Genomic DNA, 20,657 nt, shown 5'->3' with positions numbered 1-20,657 from the left:
CCTACATGGCGGCCCCCAATTGGAGGGACGGCTGTCTCCAATAGGGGGTGCCATTTGGGCCCCCTGTCTCCAACCCTGGTCATATGGCTTTTTTCAAATTCGCAATATTATATTTTGGGTATATGGTGATCTTTGTGTCTTAACTTGGAATTATTTTAATGCTTTTTGCATCGGAGTCTTGATTTTTATTTTACTTTATTTTTTTTTTTCGTGCCAAAAGGCAGGGTTTTGCTTATATCTTTATCTTTTTGTTCACTAGTAATGAACTGAGCTTATAGTATGTATTCAAGGTGAGGCATATTGGTTTTTTTTATTCCTATTTTATTCGTTCACGTGATCATGTCATAATTTTGGAGTAGTGGTACTTCTAAATCTAAAGGAATTCAGTGTCATTTAATAATTAGTAGCAGGAGAACTAAGGATAATAATGGAGTTACCACAGAGGATTGAATTGCTCTAAAAGTGATTGTTTAAGACTTTTAGGTACCCAAGCCCAATTATGAGCAAGGAAGGATGGACTGAAGAGGATGAAATACATAGGATTAGAGCAGGGCAGATGAAATGAACCAGTGCTAGTGGAATTGTATCTGAGAAGAAGATTTCATTAAGGTAAAATGATAAGAAGATTTCATTAAAGGTCAAGATGTTCATAAGATTAAATGTTTCATAAATGAGGATGCTAAAATGGATGTATAGTCATACTTAGATGGATAAGATTAGAAATCAGAACACTTCTTTAGATGGATAAGATTAGAAATGAGAACACTTTCTTTGATTGATAATAAATTAAGGGAAGGAAGAGTGGAAGCTAACATGATCAGGTCATGCTTTGCATCTTGTAATGAGAACACTTTATTTGATTGAGAATACTTAGATAGTCAGATGGATAAGATCAGAAATGAGAACGCTTCCTTTGGTCGAGAATAAATTAAGGGAAGGAAGAGTGGAAGCTAATGTGATTGGGTCATGCTTTTCAAATTGTAAAGAGGGATTGGTAGACCTAAATCAACTTAGGTTGTGGTGTTGCTAAAGATCTAGTTGTTTTAGATCTCCCAATGGATCTAGCAACAAATAGAGTGGAATGATGAATTTGATTCGTGTAGGGGACTCCAATGTTTTATTGGGGATGAGATTTAGTTTTTTGTTGTTTCTGGTCTCTCAAACAAAAGGAGAATAAAGAGAAGTATTTTTTATGACTTTAACAGAGGTTTGTAGGATTTCCCCCCCTTATTTCTCGACTATCTACATCACTTGGTTCTCTCAACGAATTCATCATAGTTAAAGAGAGGATTCATTCGAGAAGTATCATCTGAAACAAGAAGATGATTTGGAGACGCGGTGGACTTCTATTTATACAAGAAATAATATGTACGTGATGCTTTGCAGAAGGTTAAAAGCACAACTTTTGATTACAATGATTAATACTAGCTTATGATATAAATTACTGAGTACAAGAAATTGTGCATATTTAAAGTCATTCTGGTTTTCCTTGGTGCATGGCTTTTGGCTGGAATTCTTCAGGTACTTTAAAATTTTAACGTGATTGATTGGGCTTGGCCTAGTTAGAATTTATAGCTGATTGATGTCCTTCTGGTTGTATGTCCGTCCTGCGGTAATTTCCTTTTTCGTGACCTCTTTTCCTATGGAACCATAGCCTGCTGCTTGGCTCAAGCATATGTCTGCCACAGATGGAGTACAGGATTTAATTTGAAAAGCTTTTATCATGAACCAAGAATCTTCATGCATTGTAATTGAGTCATGTAAAGGAGGCCAAGAAGATGCCATTTGTGAGGTTTTTGCATTTCTACTAAAAATCTCTGTTCCAGTCAAAATGCTGTAACTAGCCCCAGATATTCTATGCAGTGCATGTAGTAAACGCTGGTTTCAAATAGGAGAATCTATTGCTTTTATATCAGCATTTGTCAATTAGTGAGGTAGGCTTTGAATTATTAAGTATTTTCTTTAGTCCATGCTGAATATCAGAATTTCCATGTTATGCCATCAGATCACATGAAAACTCAAGCTTCAAATAAGCTACACCTCCATCTACATGCTTTCATGGTAAGGTGCAATTGACCAAACTGCGTATTATCTTAGGGCTTTATAGAGGGTAATTTCTGATTGATAATGTGGCCCATGTTATGGTTTTCACAAAGCCGTTAAGTATCTTGGTCTCATTTCAATCTTACAATACATGTAGATATCTTTAGGCATCAAACTATATTTTCCAAGCATTTGTTTTTTCATGTCATTATCTTGTGTCAGATATGCTGAAATACTATGAAAGTTACACTAACAAGTTACCTGGACATTGTACCATTTAGCTCTTGAAGCGTTTGATTATCTCAAATATGGTTAACTACAAAAGGTTTTCATGGTCGGGAAATTTAGTTTTCCAAGGAAGATTCTTTTAGTTTTTTGTTTCATACTGGATACCAGATATGTGGACTTTCAATTTGAGCTTGACTACTTTTTCTCTTATGGTAATATTGTTTGACAGAACCCATAAGTGTCATTTTCCCTATTGGGGATTTGATTTCTGTCCTGCATTTTTGCAGGAAACGTTTGGTTATTTCTTTTGCCTAGAGGATCGAGCTTTGCTTTGCAGGAAGTGTGATGTTGCTATACACACAGTAAACCCCTTGGTGTCTGCTCACAAAAGGTTTTTACTTACCGGTGTTAAAGTAGGCCTTGAGGCTGCAGAACCTGGTCCATCTATATCCTTGGGGAAGTCCCTCTGTAATGAGAAAACCTCAGAAACAGAGTCTCATCAACTTCAGAAGTGGACCACGCCTGTGTCATTGACTGGTCAACATGTCAAAGCTTTACCTCTCCAAGCCAATGGTGGTGATGGTTTTATATCATCGAAGTTACCTTCTGCTGGAGGTTCAGCAACTGGAGTTTCCCAATGGCAGTTAGATGATTTTCTTGTTCTTGGAGATTTCAATCAGAACTATAATTTCATGGATAATGGCTCATCCAAGGTATGATGTGAGTCGTAAATTCCGTCAATATATGTTGATTGTTCTTTAATTTTCACTGGCTTTGATTTTCTCTCTCCAAATATTCCGTAAACACGAAGTTCATGTCCTGGGTGGGGACTATAAAACCCCAAGGGTTTTTTTTTGGTTAATGTTCAGTTCAGGATTGTATTTATCCCGCCTAACTAAGATTTGGAAATTTTTAAAGATAAATCAAGTCATCGATGAAGGGGATTCGATCCTCATTAGACATAACTCAAAGAATAGGTTAAAAATCAAATGCTTTGGTCCATGCAGCCATCCCCTGTTCGAAAAACTAATTGATACATTACACACAATGTAAGGGGTCTTTCTCTATTCTATCATTTGGGCATATACAAATCAGGGATTTCTTTATCTAAAGAAGGGGTCGAACTCACCAGGAAAAAAGAAAGAAAAAAATGTCAGTGCAACAATTTCAAGGAGGGTTGAATCCTCTCTATCCTTCCAGCTCCTCTACCAAAAGGGGGGAAAACATGAAAGCAACCCTTAACTGTGGCTTTGTGCCCATGCACCTGCACACAAGCTGTCGAATTTCATATGAAGCTGCATTTACTCATTGTAAATTCCATGAACTTGATTTCCAGCTTGAGGCAAGGTTGAAACCCGGAAAAAATCATTTAGCTCATGTATATGGTTTGATTTTTAAGTATCATTTCTGCGAGTTAGTGGTGGAGCTGGAATGGTTAAGGATTTTGATCGATGATAATTTTAAATGGTTTTTTCTAGTATAGGCTTGCTTGGGCGCTAAATCTTGGTGCTGTGATAGGAAGACCTCGATATATTATCCGCTGAATACACAGTAGTTTGACTTTCTGACAAGATCAGTCACAACCATTCAAATTTGAGACTGGTCAGTTTCAGTTGGGGCTGCCGTGGGGAACAGACAAGAGGCGTATATTCCTTTGTGGAGCTGGTAAATTGCCTTTGAGTTCTGAAGCAAGAGTGGAGAATGAACCACCAAAACTGTGACGAACTATTGATATACTGCTGATTATTGGCGTATTTCCTTCTGTGGAACAATAGTCTATAGTCTATATGTAATCCATTTTTGAAGCATTAAATACTTAGTTGCAAACTTTTTTTTTTTGTGAATTTAATGTTCACCAACCTTGATTTATGTCTTCTGTTTCGGCAATCCTTTCAGGCTGATAGTGGGAAGCAAGGATTGGATCGCTTCTCAAGTTTTCAAGCTGCAGTTGGAGAATTGGATGGTGATGAGCGTTTCGAGCAGGCGCCAGATGCATTTTTTACGGTGCCACAGATCCTTTCTCCACCTACATCATCAGGGCTTTACTGGTCTAAAAACTACCAGAAGACATCTGATTCAGCTGTATTTGTGCCTGATATAAGCTCTCCCTTGCGAAACTTCCAACACCATCCTCAGTTGCACGGTACTACCTCAAAACGGAGAAGGCAATTCTGAATCATGCTTCAAGCATTTTACCCGTTCAATGGTTAGGATCCAGGTCGTGCTTTAAAGGTCCCTTGTTTATTTTGCTTGGTTTGTTTGAGCAGTTAGCTGTGGGGAAACATTTACTTCTCTTGTATGTAGGTTTTGTTTCACTGTGCTAGTTTTCCATAGTCTTTCTCGCATGTAGGTTTGTTTCAATTTGTTTTGAACTCGTCTGGAGAGTGTACTGAAGAATATCATCATATAATGAAAATATCACCCTTTGTTGTTTGTTAGGGACACACTGCTCTCAAGCAGAAACAAAAGAAAACATATAATACACAAGGTATGAAGATGGAAATTGATAATTTACTCTGAGACTAACGTAAATGTCCTGTTTGAAGATATGGAATTAACAGAGGAACATATCTGATGTTACACTAGGAGAGTTAACGAATCATCAAATCATGCAATGTTTTTCGTATGACAAACGGAGAATCTAAGTGTGAGGGGCACATTTGTATCCTTTGCTCTTCCTTTTTGATATTTATAGATTCTTCAGCATTGAAAAGCATGATTTCATGGACTTGCAGCCAGGAAATTGTGCTAGCAGACTAATTTTGTGAACTACGCATGCCAACTTTGGAGAACTATTTGCTGGATGAGGACTGCTAAAATGCTTCCCATAGATATGTTGATGATATTAACAACATCGTTGTTGAGCTGCAAATCAAAAAAGAGATTGGGAAGGTGAAATAGGGATATTAAAAGCACGAGTTAAGACAGTAATTAGACATGCTCAATTCACTTGCAAGCAAGCTTATACACAAGGAGAGAAAGGAAGAGACGTTTGCTAAACTATGAAAGGTGCTAGTGATTACGCTCACACGAACCGAAGTATGGCATCCATCTTGAGAAACAAAATTGTAGGAATGCATAAAATGGGTAGTTTAGAGTAATCACTAACCCATTGGAATCCTTCTTTCTCTTGGAGGGCAGCACCTATAATACTCTCACCAAGGTTAGCAATCTGGGAAGCAACAACGCATATGATGGCTTCGAGTCCATTTATCTGTCGAAGCGTAGTTTCTTGATTAGCCATATGTAAAATTGTAGTTGAAATGTGTTCCAAACATATATTATCTATCACAACAAAAGGAAATTGTCTCATTTCATAATGATTCTGCATCAAGAAAACCCCCACCCCGCTGCAACCCACTCTTTTTGTCTATTACTTGTATCCAAATGGCACACTTCTAAATGGTTCAATCATTTATCTAGCCCCAGACGCCTTTGTATTCTTGCACAATTCGATTGTTTTATTTTTAGTTTGTGTTATAAATTATGATGCACCGACATGCAATTTTTCAAAAAAATATTAACAAGACACATTGATTAAATTTTTTTAAAAATCTTCATATAAATTTAGCCCCTCTTTGGGCTTTATTATTTTCAAAATGCATTTTTTCAAAACTCATTTTTCTATAAAATAATATTACATATAAACTCAAAACTTTTCTTATCTTTTAATTCTCCAAAAAATCACTATTCCAAAAAATCACATTAAAATGGAGCCCACACAAGGGATTAATTTTATACCTGTTATTAATTTTTCTTGTTGAAATTTTTTAAATATGAGTACATATTTATTATTTACTAATAACTTTGAATTAAAAAAATTTAATATTTCTGATAAAAAGGAAAAATGATCATGGAAAAGCGTATGAACGTCAGACATTTACATATGACCCTAGTTGAAATGTCTGTTCAACAGAGGTTATAAACGTTAAAACAAAAGCAAACAAAGAATTATGAAACTAAGAAAACATGAAGTGACCAATCCTTGAAAATAATTTGATAAGAGAGGGAGAGCAAATCCTACCTCACCCATTAGACAACCAATAGAAGCAAGAAGCATAGAGGCTAGAAGTCCGGCGAGAGTTCCCTCGACGCTAACTGCCCCTTCTGTTCCCCTCGGAACTATCTTGAATGTTGTGACTAAGTAACTGCAAAGACAATAATATCATTCGAGTTAACTAAATCAAAACACCAGCTCTGGCTAGAACAATAACTATTCATGACAGAATGTAGTAATCAAACGATGTAGTTCTTTCATTTTGCGGGGGTCAAGTAAAAGGGAAACAAAGAGCATCACTATAAGAATCAAGAATGGAGTTAATTCTGCAAAAGAATGGGGGATGGAACTATTGAAGTATGAGTAGTACTGACGTCGTTTTGCCATATGCCTTCCCTATCTCACTTGAGACTGTATCACTTAGTTTAGTACAGAAACTGGCAACAAATCCAAGTTCCCAAAGGCGAGCAAATGCCTCACCACCAATCCCATAGATGGATAGGAAAGCACAAAAACAGCCAGCAGCACTGGAACCAATCACACTTCCAGGCCCTCTTCTTCCTTTCCTCTTCTCCGCAACCCCTTGTGCCTCCTTTTGAGCCATTTTCACCTTCGTCGCTGCGGTGCCCTGGCAATTTTCCCAATTAATCGACTTGCATTTCTAACTAAAAATACTCAAAATTTCTGAAATCCAGAACTTTATAGTCAATTTTTCATCATCTTCGTTTTCTTTAAACATCCACCAAAACCAAAACATGGAAACCAACAACAAAAAGAAACAAATTCAAAATATTTCTTTGCTTTCCAAAGATCAGTTCACTCAACATTATGATCTTACAGTACTGTACAACACTAATCATACAAGTGCGTTCAATCAAAAACAATTTAAACACTCCCAAATTCCAATAACCATTATCAAAATTAATAAAAAAAAAAAATAGATCAAGAAAAATTCAGCTTACAATGACAAAGTAGGTAGCCACAAGAAGGAACCCAGAAGGGCCAAAAGCCCGCCAAGTGAGAGCGCCAAGCAAGAAAGCAGCCCCAATGCCAGGAAGAGACAATCCAGATACCAGAAGAGGAGAGCCCAGAAGAAAGATCACAAGATTGCTGAAGATGGCAGATTGCCACGTGGGCGGCGATGACTGGACCAGCTGGATGGCCTGTTGCATCAGGCTTGGATCAAGATCAGTGCCCATCGCTTGAGTTTGAGTTCTAATTGACATTTTATTCTTGAATTTGAGGGAAGGTTCTGGTTTAGGGTTTGAAATTGAGGGGAAAATGAGGGATTTTGAAATGGGGTTTTGGAATTTGGGAATAAAATGTGAGAGCTTTGGAGAAAGAGAGATTGAAGTTGACTGAAAAGTTGCCATTTTTAAATGTTCAGTAGGACTTCGCTGTGGTGAGGAAGATACCTCTCTTTTAGAAGGCAAATTGGTTGGTAAAATAATAAGTTATACTGTGATATATATATATATATATATACACACACGCATGATTATGATGAGATATTATTGAGTCATAATTTCTTAAATTAAATAAATAAAAAATCAATACTATTTTTCACATTTTATTTGCGTAAATCATTATATAACTACTTATGTATAAATAACATTATCATAATCATATATTTTTTTTAGAAAAATAAGTAAGTATCGTCTTAAATAAGTAATTAAATTTAAAGTTCGATGATCAATAGACAAAGAAATCAATGGAATGATATTTTGATAAGGTAATGATTATTCGAATATAATTTATCATTCTACTAAAACCCCAAAATATTTGGGACAGTTCAAATTGTGAGTTTAGAAATTTTAAAATTTAATAGCAACTATAAAATATTTGTGAAAGTTTAATCATAATTAAGATATTTATGTCCCAAACATTCGACGAAACGTGAAACCATTAAAAAAAGAATAAATTAAATAAAATATTTAGTAGAAGTTCAGAAAATTTTGTAAAATTCTAACTATAAGTTGGTTTTATGCCTTAAATATGAATAATATTTTTATAAAATAACATTTACTAATTTGATTCTTTCATGAGGGGAAAAAAGTCACTTCAAAATTCAAAAATTCAAGAATTGTACTTACATACCGAAAAATGTTAAAATTTTTAAAGTTTCAAATTGGAAATTTTCTCTCGATGTTAAAAGTAAAGGGAAATGCTATTTGTATACAAGTTTCAACAAAGCCACCAAAATATATCATCAACTAGGCGGCATCCTTTCTTCAAGGTATCCATTGTTTAGTTGAAAGGGGTGGTGGAATTTTTTGCAACAATGTCTCATGTACATCATAGTGTACACTTCGTCATGTGTCAAGCTCTGATTTGATAGTTTTTTTCAAAAAAATTAAAATTTCCATCAATCACACGTTTGTCAACTCGAATGATGTGAACAATGATGTATAAAAAGAGTGTACAAATGGCTCTGTTCAATTTTTTGTCCATGATTCAACTGGGGCGAGGTACAACAAATTGCGCTAGCTAAAGAATGATTTTGGCTAAATTCTTACGTGGCTATGCGAAATGATCGAGGTTTATATTTCAAGATAAAGAGGGTGTTTGATACCCATGTTCTTGAAAAAATGCATTTTAGAATAGTAAATTGATGAAAAATGTGTGGTTAAAAAATATGAAATTTTTTTTATTCACGTATAATATTATTTTAATAAAGAATGTGTGGTTGAAAAAAAAATAAAAAATACATTTTAAAAATATGGATACAAAAGGGCCCAAAGTTGGTATAGTAGTATCATATTTCTAGACATTATTCTCGGTGAATGCAAAATCTTTCAGAATTTCACCCACTCAATTTTGCCAATGAGAGTAGGGATGATATGGATTCGTGTGGTTGAATGCGATGACTTATCGCTCTAAACGCTCGATTAATTTATGATATTGTAGCTTTACTTAGGGAGGTGTGTTACGTGGGTTGGACTATTTTATAATTGGAGATAGAATAGAATAACATCTGTGATTGCTTATTTCGATACGAGTTCTCAAATCGATTGCAATTGGGACGATTGTATTTCTTTAAAAAGGTTGAACCCAACCTTGAAGGCTTTCATCACTCCATCCCTAGAGTTTTGTGAGGGAGGTAAATCACGGGATTTGCCCCAACAGACCAGGGAACAAGAGTTGTTTATACACTGCGCCTACAAGGAGTCCAATTCCATATCTCATGAATTGAACCCCCACACTGCGATTGCCAGCAAGGCGTGAGATAACTTCACTCCTGTCCTTTACACCACTAAACTATGCCCCGGGGCGATTGTATTTCTTTCTTCATCTCACTAGCGGTTTAAGCTGATTTTTCATAATGAAGATTTCATTTTTTTTGTTCATAAAAATAATAATCTATAATATATTAAATATCACTGTCAAGTGAGTGTGTTCTTCTTGTTCATTTTTCATTTTTATTTTTTTACGATTTTGACCTATCAGCATTTTAATAATACCTTATTTTCATATTATAAAATCCTTGTCATGCATGAATTTCGTATAATTAATTTCAATTAATTAATATTCATATTAATCTAGACTCAACGAATCTTGATTTACATAAATCTAGAATTATTATAAATGAATTTATTTATAGTTACATGTCTAGAAATTTTAATGAGTATTTAAATTCATGTATTAGCAATTAATTCTTATAATATCAAATGTAGCATAAAAATATTGTTCATTTGTAGTATTCATCATTACAAAAATTTGAATAATAGAAGTTGAGTTTCGAGAGTATAATTTTATTATCTTAAATTTCTATCCTAAATTTTATTTTATTGAGTTCGTTTGAAAATTCTCCCAATAAATTGATATCAAATATTATTTTTACAACACTTATATATAATATTTCATAATAATGTGCAATATACTTTCAACTGTGACAATTTTTTTTTTCACGTGTGATTATCATTTATTTTCAGATATCATTAAATATTGTATATTTCAACTTGAAATTAAAATTAAATCACCTATTTTGATACTAGAACCAGACTGAGAAGTTTTATGGTAGTGGTCACTTATAATCCAATAAGTAAAAAATTTCAAGCATAGCCATATATGCACCTTATCCTGTGTCTGCTCCTATTTTATCCCACTTTGCTCATTGCCTGCTTCCGTTTCTCAATTGGAGGGGAACATAGAGGAGCAAAAGAGACGCTTATCAATGGCTATGTCGGTACAATGCGCCGCTTCATCTTCACTATTGCTAACTGAATCCTCTCAGAAACCCTTTTCCTCTTCTTTGAAGAAAACCCCATTTCTCGGATTCTCGCTTGTCGCTGCATCCAAGCCGTCCAGTTCCGTCCTTAAAGCCAATAGAACTACCAAAATTTCCTGCCAAGATAAAACTGTCTCGGTCCCAGTCGACCAGCGCTGGATGTTTGAAGATACCGGATTCAATGGCCCGGTATGAAAAAAAAAATCCCCAATTGGTTTGTATTTTGCTTTCATTTTTATTGACTATGTACTACATTTTCTTTTAGCTGATTGCTGAAATTAATTCATGCATTGAGATTGTTGAGTATCCTGCATGGGTAGATTGTGAACTTGTTTTTATTATATAAACACTAGAGATGATTGTTATTGGAAGTTGCAAACTTGCAGGGAGCTTAGCAGTTTTCTGATATAAAGTAGATGGATAAAAAAGAAGAAGCGTCAATTGGGAAGTTCCTGCGTGGTGGAACTGCTGAAATGTTCATTATCTGAATTGGTTTAGTTTGGAATATGTAGAGTGAGAGAACTGGTCTGCTTGACATCCTAGACATGGATATTATGAAAGGGGGTTGACAACTTGACATCATGTTTGCAGCAAATGAGATAAAATATTTTCCCATGTCATGCAAAAACGGCTAAAGAGATCTTGTTAAATATGGCAAAAGAAACCTTTTTATGGTATTCAAAGTGTTGGGAGTCAACTGAGGGAGGAATTTGGCAAGTTTCACTTCTTGTCTAACATCCTTTTAATAACTGCCAGTTCACATAGTGGGTTGGAATTGGCGAGTCTAAGTATTAGTTATAATTTTGTTTTCTTTTCATGAAATTATAAAAGATTTGGTGCATCTTTATGTCTTTCGATCAATTTTCATACATATGTGCAGTTAAAAACCTGTGTAAAATTCTATGAAAACTCAGTCCAATTTAAGTGTTGACCTTCATCTCAGTCATCTTGACAACGTACTTGGCGTAGCAACTGCAGGCTCGGGTTCGGGAGCAGTATCCAATTACTGCCACCCCATCCCAACATGACAAGAAACCAAAATTTACAATGAAGCAAAGAGGAATACAAAATCAGGACAAGGAGTTTTAAGGCCATAAATGGAACAACAAAATGAAACATCTACCCCTAATGTTCTATTGATAGATGATGGGCTTGCCTGTCTGAAGCCATCTGGAGTAGAAAACCAGAACTTTTAAGGATATATAGTTTATTTTGAATGAAAAGGAGTCTCCCATCCCTTTTCTCTGTGTCCCAGTTCTGTTTAATACTTAGCTTTGTGAGCTAAATATATTGTAAGAGTTGCAGATAAAAACTAAAACTATAAAGTTATAGAAACTGACGACAAAAAGCCTTCACTGTTGGTGAGCGAAAATTAGGTGGTAAGTACTTTATATGATGTGTTTGGCAATAATTACAAGGAATTTGACTTCCTTTACATTTATGTCCAACATATTGGGCTGAAGTGTTTGCTCTGCTTTAGGGTGAAGGCAAACAACGCCGTCAAGTGCATTTTCCAGTGTAGGATGTAAATGTTTGGTACAGAACATTTATCAGCCGAATCTTGGCTGAAATATGCATTATTTTTCCCTATAATTCACTATGTCTATACCATATTGTCCTACGGTTAATAATCTTTCACCAAATATGCTTTTTGACAGGTATCTCATGTATTAACTGGATTTTATCCATTTTTTTCTCAGGCTTTGAGATTCAACCTGTAGTTTTTTTTTGCACATGCCACTGTTTCTTTTCCTTGAAATTTTGTGAAGCTCGTGAACATATGCACGTATGTTTCTTTTTAGAATCTAATGGAGTTAAGACATTGAAACTCATCTGTAGTTGTTTTCTTATTTCAGGATGTTTGGAATAAAACATGGTATCCCAAAGCTGCAGATCATGTTAATACAGACAAACCATGGTATGTGGTAGATGCATCTGACAAGATTCTTGGGAGATTGGCATCAACAATTGCTATTTATATTAGAGGGAAAAATCTTGCTACCTTCACTCCTAGTGTAGACATGGGGGCCTTTGTCATAGTGGTATGTCATCATGTAATACACATCATTTTCTTTTTCTAATCAAACACCTAATGCATGGAATTTTAATAAACGGGTGGTTGTGAGACTTGAACCTATTATTATAAACCACCTCATTCAAAAGCTTAAACTATTATAAGGGCAAAATAATTTGTTTCTTCATATTTTATATTCAATGCTTAATCATTCAATTACTGCACCAAAGGTTAATGCCGAGAAAGTTGCTGTGTCTGGGAAAAAGAGGACTCAGAAACTATATAGGAGGCACTCAGGGAGACCGGGTGGGATGAAAGTTGAAACATTTGATCAGCTTCAGAAAAGAATACCTGAAAGAATTATTGAGCATGCTGTCCGAGGAATGCTTCCGAAAGGGAGGGTAAGTCTCTCTCTCTCTCATTAAGCCTAGCTAACTAGAATTTGTTGGGTAGTTTATTAAGAAGAGAATTATAAAAATATCATTGTTTCTTATGTAGTCTTCCTGCTGTTTATATAAATTTCTGTACGTCATCAGTGCTACAGTATCTTTTATGCATATCTATATCAAGCTGGGCTGGAATAAATGTGCTGAGTGTCTAGTTTATGAGAATTGCAAATTTAGTTTGCAATGTCTGAATTCAATCACTGAATCTAAATTTGCGTCTCTTTGATAATTGGTGAGGCTAAAAATCTAAGCCTCTGTTTGATAGAAGTAATTTTCCAGCTTTTGGGAGTGTTTGATAGCAAAAATTTTCCATGCAACTTGTCCCCCCCTCCCCCCTCTCACGTGATGGATTTTCCATGGTTTTCCACCTTTTTTTATTTTTTTTCCCTAAAAATTTCTAGGCAACCCACCTTCCCACCTACCACATTCTTCCCTTGGAACCAACACTAGAAGAGAATAACGAAAGATCTCATGCCCCACTGCAATTGCAAATAAAGCAATACATTATGCAGCTAATACGTTTAAGCTAAAAAGGAGGACTAATTAATTGTAAACAAGCAAACTCAGAGCTGAAGCAGAAGAAATAAATTATATGAAAAGAAATTTTTTGTTGATCGTTGTTGTGTTGGAAGCGGTTGTTTCTCAAGGCAGTGATGGTGGATGGGTTCCTGAATTGCTTGTTGAGGGCAAAGGCATTTATGCATCAGAGAGTTAAATGTCAGGATAGAGTTATATTTTTCTTTCATCTTGCGTTTTGTCATCCCGAAGTGCTTTTCCCATGTATATAAACACTCCTTAGCTAACAATTAATAGGAAGGTCATAAGCTGGTTTCAGAAAAACACTGCAGTCATTAACATTACACTATCGTAAGGGGAAAACAATTGGCTTGTTGAAAAAAATAATCTTAATGTGCGAATTGGGCACCTCTTCTGATCAAACGGACCAAGTGCATGTCTGGCAAAGCACAAATTATAATTTAAGCTGGTCAAATATAATTTCTACGTACGCATTTTTAAGACCCACAACTAACCCTCTTACTATCTACAAATTTTGTAGGATCCATGTCTTATAAGCACTACCAAACATAATCTAAACTTCATTTGTTTCACCAGCCTAATCAAAATTTTAAACACCTCCCTACTTATTGATATTAGCTATAGACATATATCTTACATACTAGGATACTTATTGTTGCGAAATAGCCAGGTAAATTAACCTCCTATATCTTTCTTGTGCCTGGACTAATTTTAATAAATGTTTCTTCTGGTGCTTGTGCAGCTTGGCAGAGCTTTATTCAACCACCTCAAGGTGTACACTGGTCCATCCCATCCCCACGAGGCACAGAAACCCGTATTAGCTATAGACATATATCTTACATACTAGGATACTTATTGTTGCGAAATAGCCAGGTAAATTAACCTCCTATATCTTTCTTGTTGCCTGGACTAATTTTAATAAATGTTTCTTCTGGTGCTTGTGCAGCTTGGCAGAGCTTTATTCAACCACCTTAAGGTGTACACTGGTCCATCCCATCCCCACGAGGCACAGAAACCCGTTGAGTTGCCAATAAGGGACAAGAGGATAACGAAGCAAAACTAGTTATCATTTCATCGTTTCCACTAGTAGCATTTTTATGTTTTTTCTTCCTTCCGGTTCCTTTTTTTGGCTAAGGCCCTTGATTGTTATCGTGTTTCACAGTGAGCCCCTGTGTGAAATTCATTTGTGCAGCTCCAGAAGGTTATATATTGTAGGGTTCTGTTGTTTAAGAGATTACTTTAAAGCCTGGAATCAATGAGGAAGAGTATATATGTATATATCTTGTTTTGATGTTCAACAATCAAACTGGGTGTGAAAATGATGCAGGCCTTTTGACCCTTTGAGATGCATTTATTTAATTTAAATTTAGCATATTCTTTTGCAACTCAGCTACACTTTTCATTACAGGAAATTTTCTCTACAGGACACTGAAAGAATAGAAATCACAATTATTTCGTAAATTTATAATTTATCTATTTTGATTTTTGAGTTAAAAAATTATTGAACTCCAATACTTATAAGCCCACACACATTCGGATAAGCTTAACCAAACACTACTATATAGGTGCTATAACTATCAATTCAATTAAAAAATGGTCCACATAAAAATTCTTATATTATTACTATTTTTAATGTACACAAGTGGCATGATATGTGGGCCCCACACGTGTCGGCCTATTCCAGGACGCTTTGTTCCTATTAAAGTTTCTACTTATATTAAATGTGATTTTAGTTCCGATTGAATCTCATTCTATTAAATTTTATTACATTTTATTTTTCTCTTTCATATTTTCAACTATATAACATTTCATAAAATAGTAATACACATAAATCGAAATTTTTTTTTTTTTTTTAACAACCCATTTAAAAAAAAAACACTAATCCACCAATTTTTATTTCCAAAAAATAGGGACCAAATGGGGGCTTAATACGAGAAAATTGCACAATTATCCAATAGTTATTACTTTAAATAGAAAATTAGTTTTCAATACTGCACAATTAGTCTAAGGAGTAGATATGTCAAATTTTTTTGCAACTTTCCCGTCCTGCTTTGCTGAAGAAGCGAGAAGGGCAGAGTATGGTCCCTCCTCGACTTCAAATTTGAATTGTACTTTAGAAAAATCCTAAAAATTCTCGATGAGGCGGGACAAGGAGGGTTAGCCAATTTGTTCTTTATAAAGATTAGGGATGAATTTTCTACTGAGAGATTAAATGGAGGACTAATTTGCAATTTTCCCTGAAAATAACATCTTTGGGAAATGGAATTATTCTGATAGGCCATAGCCATAAAGGATTACGATTACAATAAACGTGGCTTTGAAGTAACGATCTGGGTACTACGCATCCCCTGTACTCCTCCCTTTGGATATAGGAACGAGCATATCCTCTCTCTTTCTAACATGCACGCACTGAAAAGATCAGTTGTGTTAAAACTTTGACCAGTTCTGTTTTTTCCTTATATTTTGGGTTCGATTGACTGGAATTTCTAATTTACTGTTATTGCCATAATTTTAATCTAGACAAGATTCACAATTTCTTGGGCAATCATCGGAATTTTATTTTATTTGTTTTCAATGTGAGGTCTGTACTGGTTGAAGAATCATTTTTCTTATAGCGGAGAAAACCTGGTGTATGTAAGTATATTGAACTAATAAGTACATATTTTTGGGTTTCCGATCTTGTGATTTGGAGCTTTTGGGCATTTTGGGTTGGCGTTTTTACAGAAATTTGTATATATAGTTTTAATTGACTTGTGAACAGAGAGAAATTTGAAAGTGGAAGTTCGCACGGATGATGTCCGTGGAGAGATCATTCGAAGCATGGGAGGAGGTGCAGAGGCACGGCCAAGACTTAGCCGACAGGCTTGCGCAGGGCTTTACGGGTTTAATTCAGTCTCATATTAGTCCAGCTGATTTCCAATGGCCCAATCCTCCAACGCCCAACCTATTTGAAGTCGAGTTTGCAGCTCAGAATTTCATGAAAAAAGACTTTGGATTGGTTGTGGATAATTCTGGGATTAATGGCGTGTCGGCTATTTTTGATATCGGGAGCAGAATAGGACAAGCGGGGGCTGATTTTGGGGCGTGTTTGAATGGTGTGGTTCAGCAGTTTTTCAGACGATTGCCTGTGCCATTCTGGCATGATGAGAACGCGGGGTTGTCATTGCGAACAGAGAGTAATTGCCGGAAGGGGATTGATTTGAGTATTAATCATCTGCAGGAGGATTTGGGATCATTGGCAGAAGGGTTTAGGGATTATGGGTTCCCTGAAAATGACAAGGTCCCGGAGGGGGTGACTGAGGAGGAGATTTTTGGTGTTAACTTGAAGGCATTGAAAAATTTTGGTCGATCACAGGTAATTTTCTGAGACTATTGAACAAGCGGTGTCAATGTTATCTAATCCTCGTTTACAAGACTGTATGAATAAAGAAACTACAGATTTCTGCAGTAATAACTTCTCAGGTAGTTAGGTTAAGTGATTTGTTACTTTATGATCCATCAACCAAGTGATGCAAAGATATTAAATAATTATCCTTTCAAACATCCTCCAATAAATAAGTATATATGATTGATGTTATATAATGGTTGTGATGGTCGTTACATGATGATTAGAAGCTTGCTGGGACATTGAATTTTGCGTTAAAAGCATGTATTCACGTTATAATTTATTTTTGTTATGAAGTTTTATTTTTCTAAGTTCATTCTTTCCCTGCTCTAATCATTGAGTTTCACTGTATCAGGGTATAATCAATTTCACCTCGACCTATGACAGTGGAACGAGGAATGTTGAAGGTTCATTGGTTGCTAAGGGAGATTTATGGAGAGTAGAGGCCTCACAAGGAAGTTCAACATCAGGAAATGAAAATTCATCATTGTTCCTTATCCAGCTCGGACCAATACTTCTTGTTCGTGATTCAACTCTCCTTTTGCCTGTTCACTTGTCAAAGCAGCACCTGCTTTGGTATGGCTACGATAGGAAGGTATGACAAACTTACAGCTCAATGCAAAAGCGATCGATAGCTAGGTTTTGACTAAAATAAAAAACTGGAAAGTCCTTGTTTGTTGGCCGAAGAAAGCTGTTAAAATTATGATTGTCTGATATTTTATGCTAGTCAAGCTGAAGATGCTCTCTGCTATAAATTTAAGATTTTGAACACAAAAATGAACATCTGCATTGTGTTGTATTTAAAACTGTTTTTGCATATCTTTGGAAACTGATATTGGAAATCTGTTGTCCATAAATATACATAGTGGAATCCGATGATGCGGGATTCTTCTTTCATAATTCATTTCTAATAAACACCAGGACTACCCACTACATGTACTTTCGAATGCTAGTTCCTACGTCCATTTATGCTCCTCAGTGGATTTAAGAAATTAAAATGCTACATCTTTGCATTAAAAGAAGCTGGTTCCAATAGGAAAATGCTAATGGCAGTTCTGACCACTCTTTTACTGGGATGCTCTCTGTCATGATCAGATCGAGCTTATTATTTTATCCTGTAAGTGTTATTAAAAAGTTGCTAACTGTAATCTAATTCCTGTTACCCTTTAATGAAGTGTTTGAATTTTCCATTCGCATTAGTACTCACCAAGTTCTTCTCTCATGTCCTATTTTCTCTGAAATGAAATTTATCATTTATTTACTATGTGAACAGAATGCATTGCATTCCCTTTGTCCAGCTGTGTGGTCAAAGCATAGAAGGTGGCTGTTAATGTCTATGATCTGCCTCAATCCGTTGGCCTGTGTAAGTTTGACTCCATCAGTTACATGATCTGCTTGATGTTAAAATAGAACTTTGTATGGTCTGGGTGATTTTACTACTGCGTGAAAAATTGTGTATTACTTTTACACATTTCTGAGTGAAAATATATTAGCATGCCACCTGCAAAATTATACAATACTGTTAACTGCAATTATATAATAAATTTCTCTCATGTATCTGCTCGTCCGTCAACAAAACAAATAAAAGGCATACTAAAGTGATGGAGCTTGAGAGGGACAATGGTATTTCCCTATATGAGGGAAAATGTTTATATTCTGTCAATGTTCCTATGGATATAAAACAATGAAATGAAAAGGAGAAATGTAGGAAATGTCTTGCCTTGTAAAAAAGTATTGTCCAAGCTGTGTCTTCAACCGTGTATACAAATAAAAAGAGAAGCCACAAATAAAGTGGGCTGGTTGATGAACAGAAAAATAACTATTAAATGCTGCATATGTACCGAATTCATAATTTTGTTATCGTAGGCGTATTTTGCTTCTCTCTCTAGTCTTTATGATGATGTTAGATACACTGCTGGTGTACCATATTGCTGCTATCTAAATCTTCAGTAAGTTGGACTGGCTTTTGAAACATTTTTCCTTCTTCTATCTATGCAGTCTTTCATGGACTTGCAGTTTCCAAATGGCCAGGTAACCTATGTATCTGGTGAGGGCCTGTCCACCAGTACGTTTCTACCCCTTTGTGGGGGTCTGCTTCAAGCACAGGGTCAATATCCAGGAGAGATGAAATTCAGCTTCTCTTGCAAGGTGAGCTGTTGAGATTGGAAAGCCTCATGGAAAAAATCCTTACATTTGACCTTATTTTATCTAGCTAGGATTTTTATAACTGATGTTCTTTAGGTATCTTCTGTGTTGTGTACAGAATAAGTGGGGCATGCGCATAACACCAACATTGCAGTGGCCCGATAAATCGTTTACTTTGGGCCTGGAGCAGGCTTTAGCTTGGAAGAGATCTGGTCTCTTGGAGAGGCCAACCATCCAGTTCAGGTGATACTATTTTATTTCTTTATTTGAGATTTGCTGCGCTAATATTGCATGGTAATATAGTAGTTCTGTTATGTCTTGGAACCACAGGAGATAGTTTCCCATCATACAGCTCACTAACTTCACTTCATCCATTCTATACGATCCATTTCTTTGCTCTTTGTTTTTTAATTGTGGAGCTGGGGTTGGTTAGGCCTACCAATAGAAGCAACATCTTTCTACTCCTCAAGTTAATTTGGTTCCTAGTTCCTACACCTTTAATGTGGTATGGGAACGATATGCCTAGTAAAATATTTTTACTGACCTTGTGTATTCTCACATTGTTATTAGTTTGTGCCCTACATTTGGCGGCAGCGACCCTGGGACAAGGGTGGAATTTACCCATTCTATAAAGGAGGAGTTGAGTCTTATCTGTGGCTGTTCTCTTGTGACACATCCTTCTGCATTTGCATCAGTATCTGTAAGTTATTGTGGTCCCTTAAAAGGTTCTGATTTACGCTATATATGGGTAGTAGATCCTAGTATGCTTTCATTGCTGGCTGATACGAATGAGACTTGGCAAAACATTTGGATCCATCTCTTTAAACATAGTCTTTTTGGTACTCAAAGCTTTGATAGGGGTAAATAGTTTATTTAAACCAATGTCTGGCTGGTTTTTCTTGTTATCTTATAAATGCTGGATGTCTCCCTTTCCCCTTATGTAACACAAGGCTTGCGGACTTAACATTCTTGTTTGTCTCAACTTCTTCAACATAGTTTCGAATTTTACTTGTTTAATGAGGTAAGAGCATGAAATGTGTTGTCTCCTGCCTTCTTATTATTTCTCTGAAATTCCCGGTTTGGCTAACGCTTTAATGAAATGTTGAGCATAGATTGATAATCTGCTTCTCAGAAGACATCAGTTGACTTAGGGAGCACCCATAAGTTTTTGGAAGGTGAATGTAGACGTATGAATTGTTAACTTAAGCTTTATCCCCGACTCTGTTTTGGTTTTTATCTCTGCCTAAGTGCCAATCAAGTCCTCAGCTAATTTACAAAGCTTTTTGAGCTTTTGAAAAGATGCTACCGAGTCGGTTTAGTGCATGTTTGTCAAAACTTATAATAGTTTATAAGCTGGTCAAACTTTATTTTTATTCACATTCTATAGGACCCACTACTTTTACTTACTTTTAACCATACATCCTTTGAACCCATGGCTTGTAAGCAGTTATAAGCTTCGACAAATGTGTACATTTATCTATCTTTCACACCTTTTTGCTGGAACATCGTTTCAATTTAAGCAACTGTTGTAGCATTTGTAATTGTCTGTCGTCCATTATCTGTTTATAAATGATTCTAAATGATTCCCCCCCCCCCCCCCCCCCCCCCCCCCCCCCCCCCCCTTATATTTTCTT

The 20,657-nt window shown here is 35.8% G+C and overlaps 4 protein-coding genes across 8 annotated transcripts in view; 3 read left to right on the top strand and 1 right to left on the bottom strand.

The window, feature by feature from the left end:
* Nucleotides 1-4,704, top strand: part of LOC111395546 (B-box zinc finger protein 22-like) — a 5,609-nt gene extending 905 nt beyond the window's left edge. The window contains exons 2-3 of the mRNA XM_023021569.1: nt 2,559-2,984; nt 4,168-4,704. Coding sequence (XP_022877337.1) covers nt 2,559-2,984; nt 4,168-4,446 — 705 coding nt within the window. The 3' untranslated portion in view covers nt 4,447-4,704. The remainder of the gene's footprint in view (nt 1-2,558; nt 2,985-4,167) is intronic.
* A 58-nt stretch (nt 4,705-4,762) lies between these two features.
* On the bottom strand, nt 4,763-7,701 carry LOC111395544 (protein VTE6, chloroplastic). The gene is made up of 5 exons (XM_023021568.1): nt 7,231-7,701; nt 6,643-6,896; nt 6,296-6,419; nt 5,381-5,485; nt 4,763-5,136 (listed from the first exon to the last, which is right to left on the bottom strand). Exons 1-5 carry the CDS (start codon nt 7,639-7,641, stop codon nt 5,041-5,043), a joined length of 990 nt encoding a protein of 329 aa, XP_022877336.1. The 5' UTR covers nt 7,642-7,701; the 3' UTR covers nt 4,763-5,040.
* Nucleotides 7,702-10,329: 2,628 nt separating this feature from the next.
* Nucleotides 10,330-14,834, top strand: LOC111395543 (50S ribosomal protein L13, chloroplastic-like). 2 transcript variants are annotated; one of them, XM_023021566.1, is made up of 5 exons: nt 10,330-10,685; nt 12,353-12,538; nt 12,741-12,911; nt 14,236-14,295; nt 14,500-14,834. In XM_023021566.1, the coding sequence occupies exons 1-5, from the start codon at nt 10,443-10,445 to the stop codon at nt 14,554-14,556; spliced, it is 717 nt and encodes a 238-aa protein (XP_022877334.1). In that variant the 5' UTR covers nt 10,330-10,442; the 3' UTR covers nt 14,557-14,834. The 2 variants fall into 2 exon arrangements, with proteins under 2 accessions (XP_022877334.1, XP_022877335.1); XM_023021567.1 differs by lacking the exon at nt 14,236-14,295 and having other exon boundaries at nt 14,440-14,834.
* Nucleotides 14,835-15,788: 954 nt separating this feature from the next.
* LOC111395542 overlaps nt 15,789-20,657 on the top strand; it is a 5,463-nt gene continuing 594 nt past the window's right edge. The window contains exons 1-7 of one of the 4 annotated variants that reach the window (XM_023021564.1): nt 15,791-16,848; nt 17,234-17,473; nt 18,152-18,241; nt 18,877-19,026; nt 19,142-19,266; nt 19,594-19,723; nt 20,136-20,198. In XM_023021564.1, coding sequence (XP_022877332.1) covers nt 16,285-16,848; nt 17,234-17,473; nt 18,152-18,241; nt 18,877-19,026; nt 19,142-19,266; nt 19,594-19,723; nt 20,136-20,174 — 1,338 coding nt within the window. In that variant the 5' untranslated portion in view covers nt 15,791-16,284 and the 3' untranslated portion in view covers nt 20,175-20,198. Of the gene's footprint in view, nt 16,849-17,233; nt 17,474-18,151; nt 18,242-18,876; nt 19,027-19,119; nt 19,267-19,593; nt 19,724-20,135; nt 20,199-20,657 lie in introns of those variants that run through there. The other 3 variants (XM_023021563.1, XM_023021562.1, XM_023021565.1) reach the window with 3 other exon arrangements.

The sequence above is a fragment of the Olea europaea genome, chromosome 6 (genome assembly GCF_002742605.1).
Source record: "Olea europaea var. sylvestris chromosome 6, O_europaea_v1, whole genome shotgun sequence".
Lineage (NCBI taxonomy): Eukaryota > Viridiplantae > Streptophyta > Magnoliopsida > Lamiales > Oleaceae > Olea > Olea europaea.
This window is presented reverse-complemented; position numbering and strand designations above follow the sequence as displayed.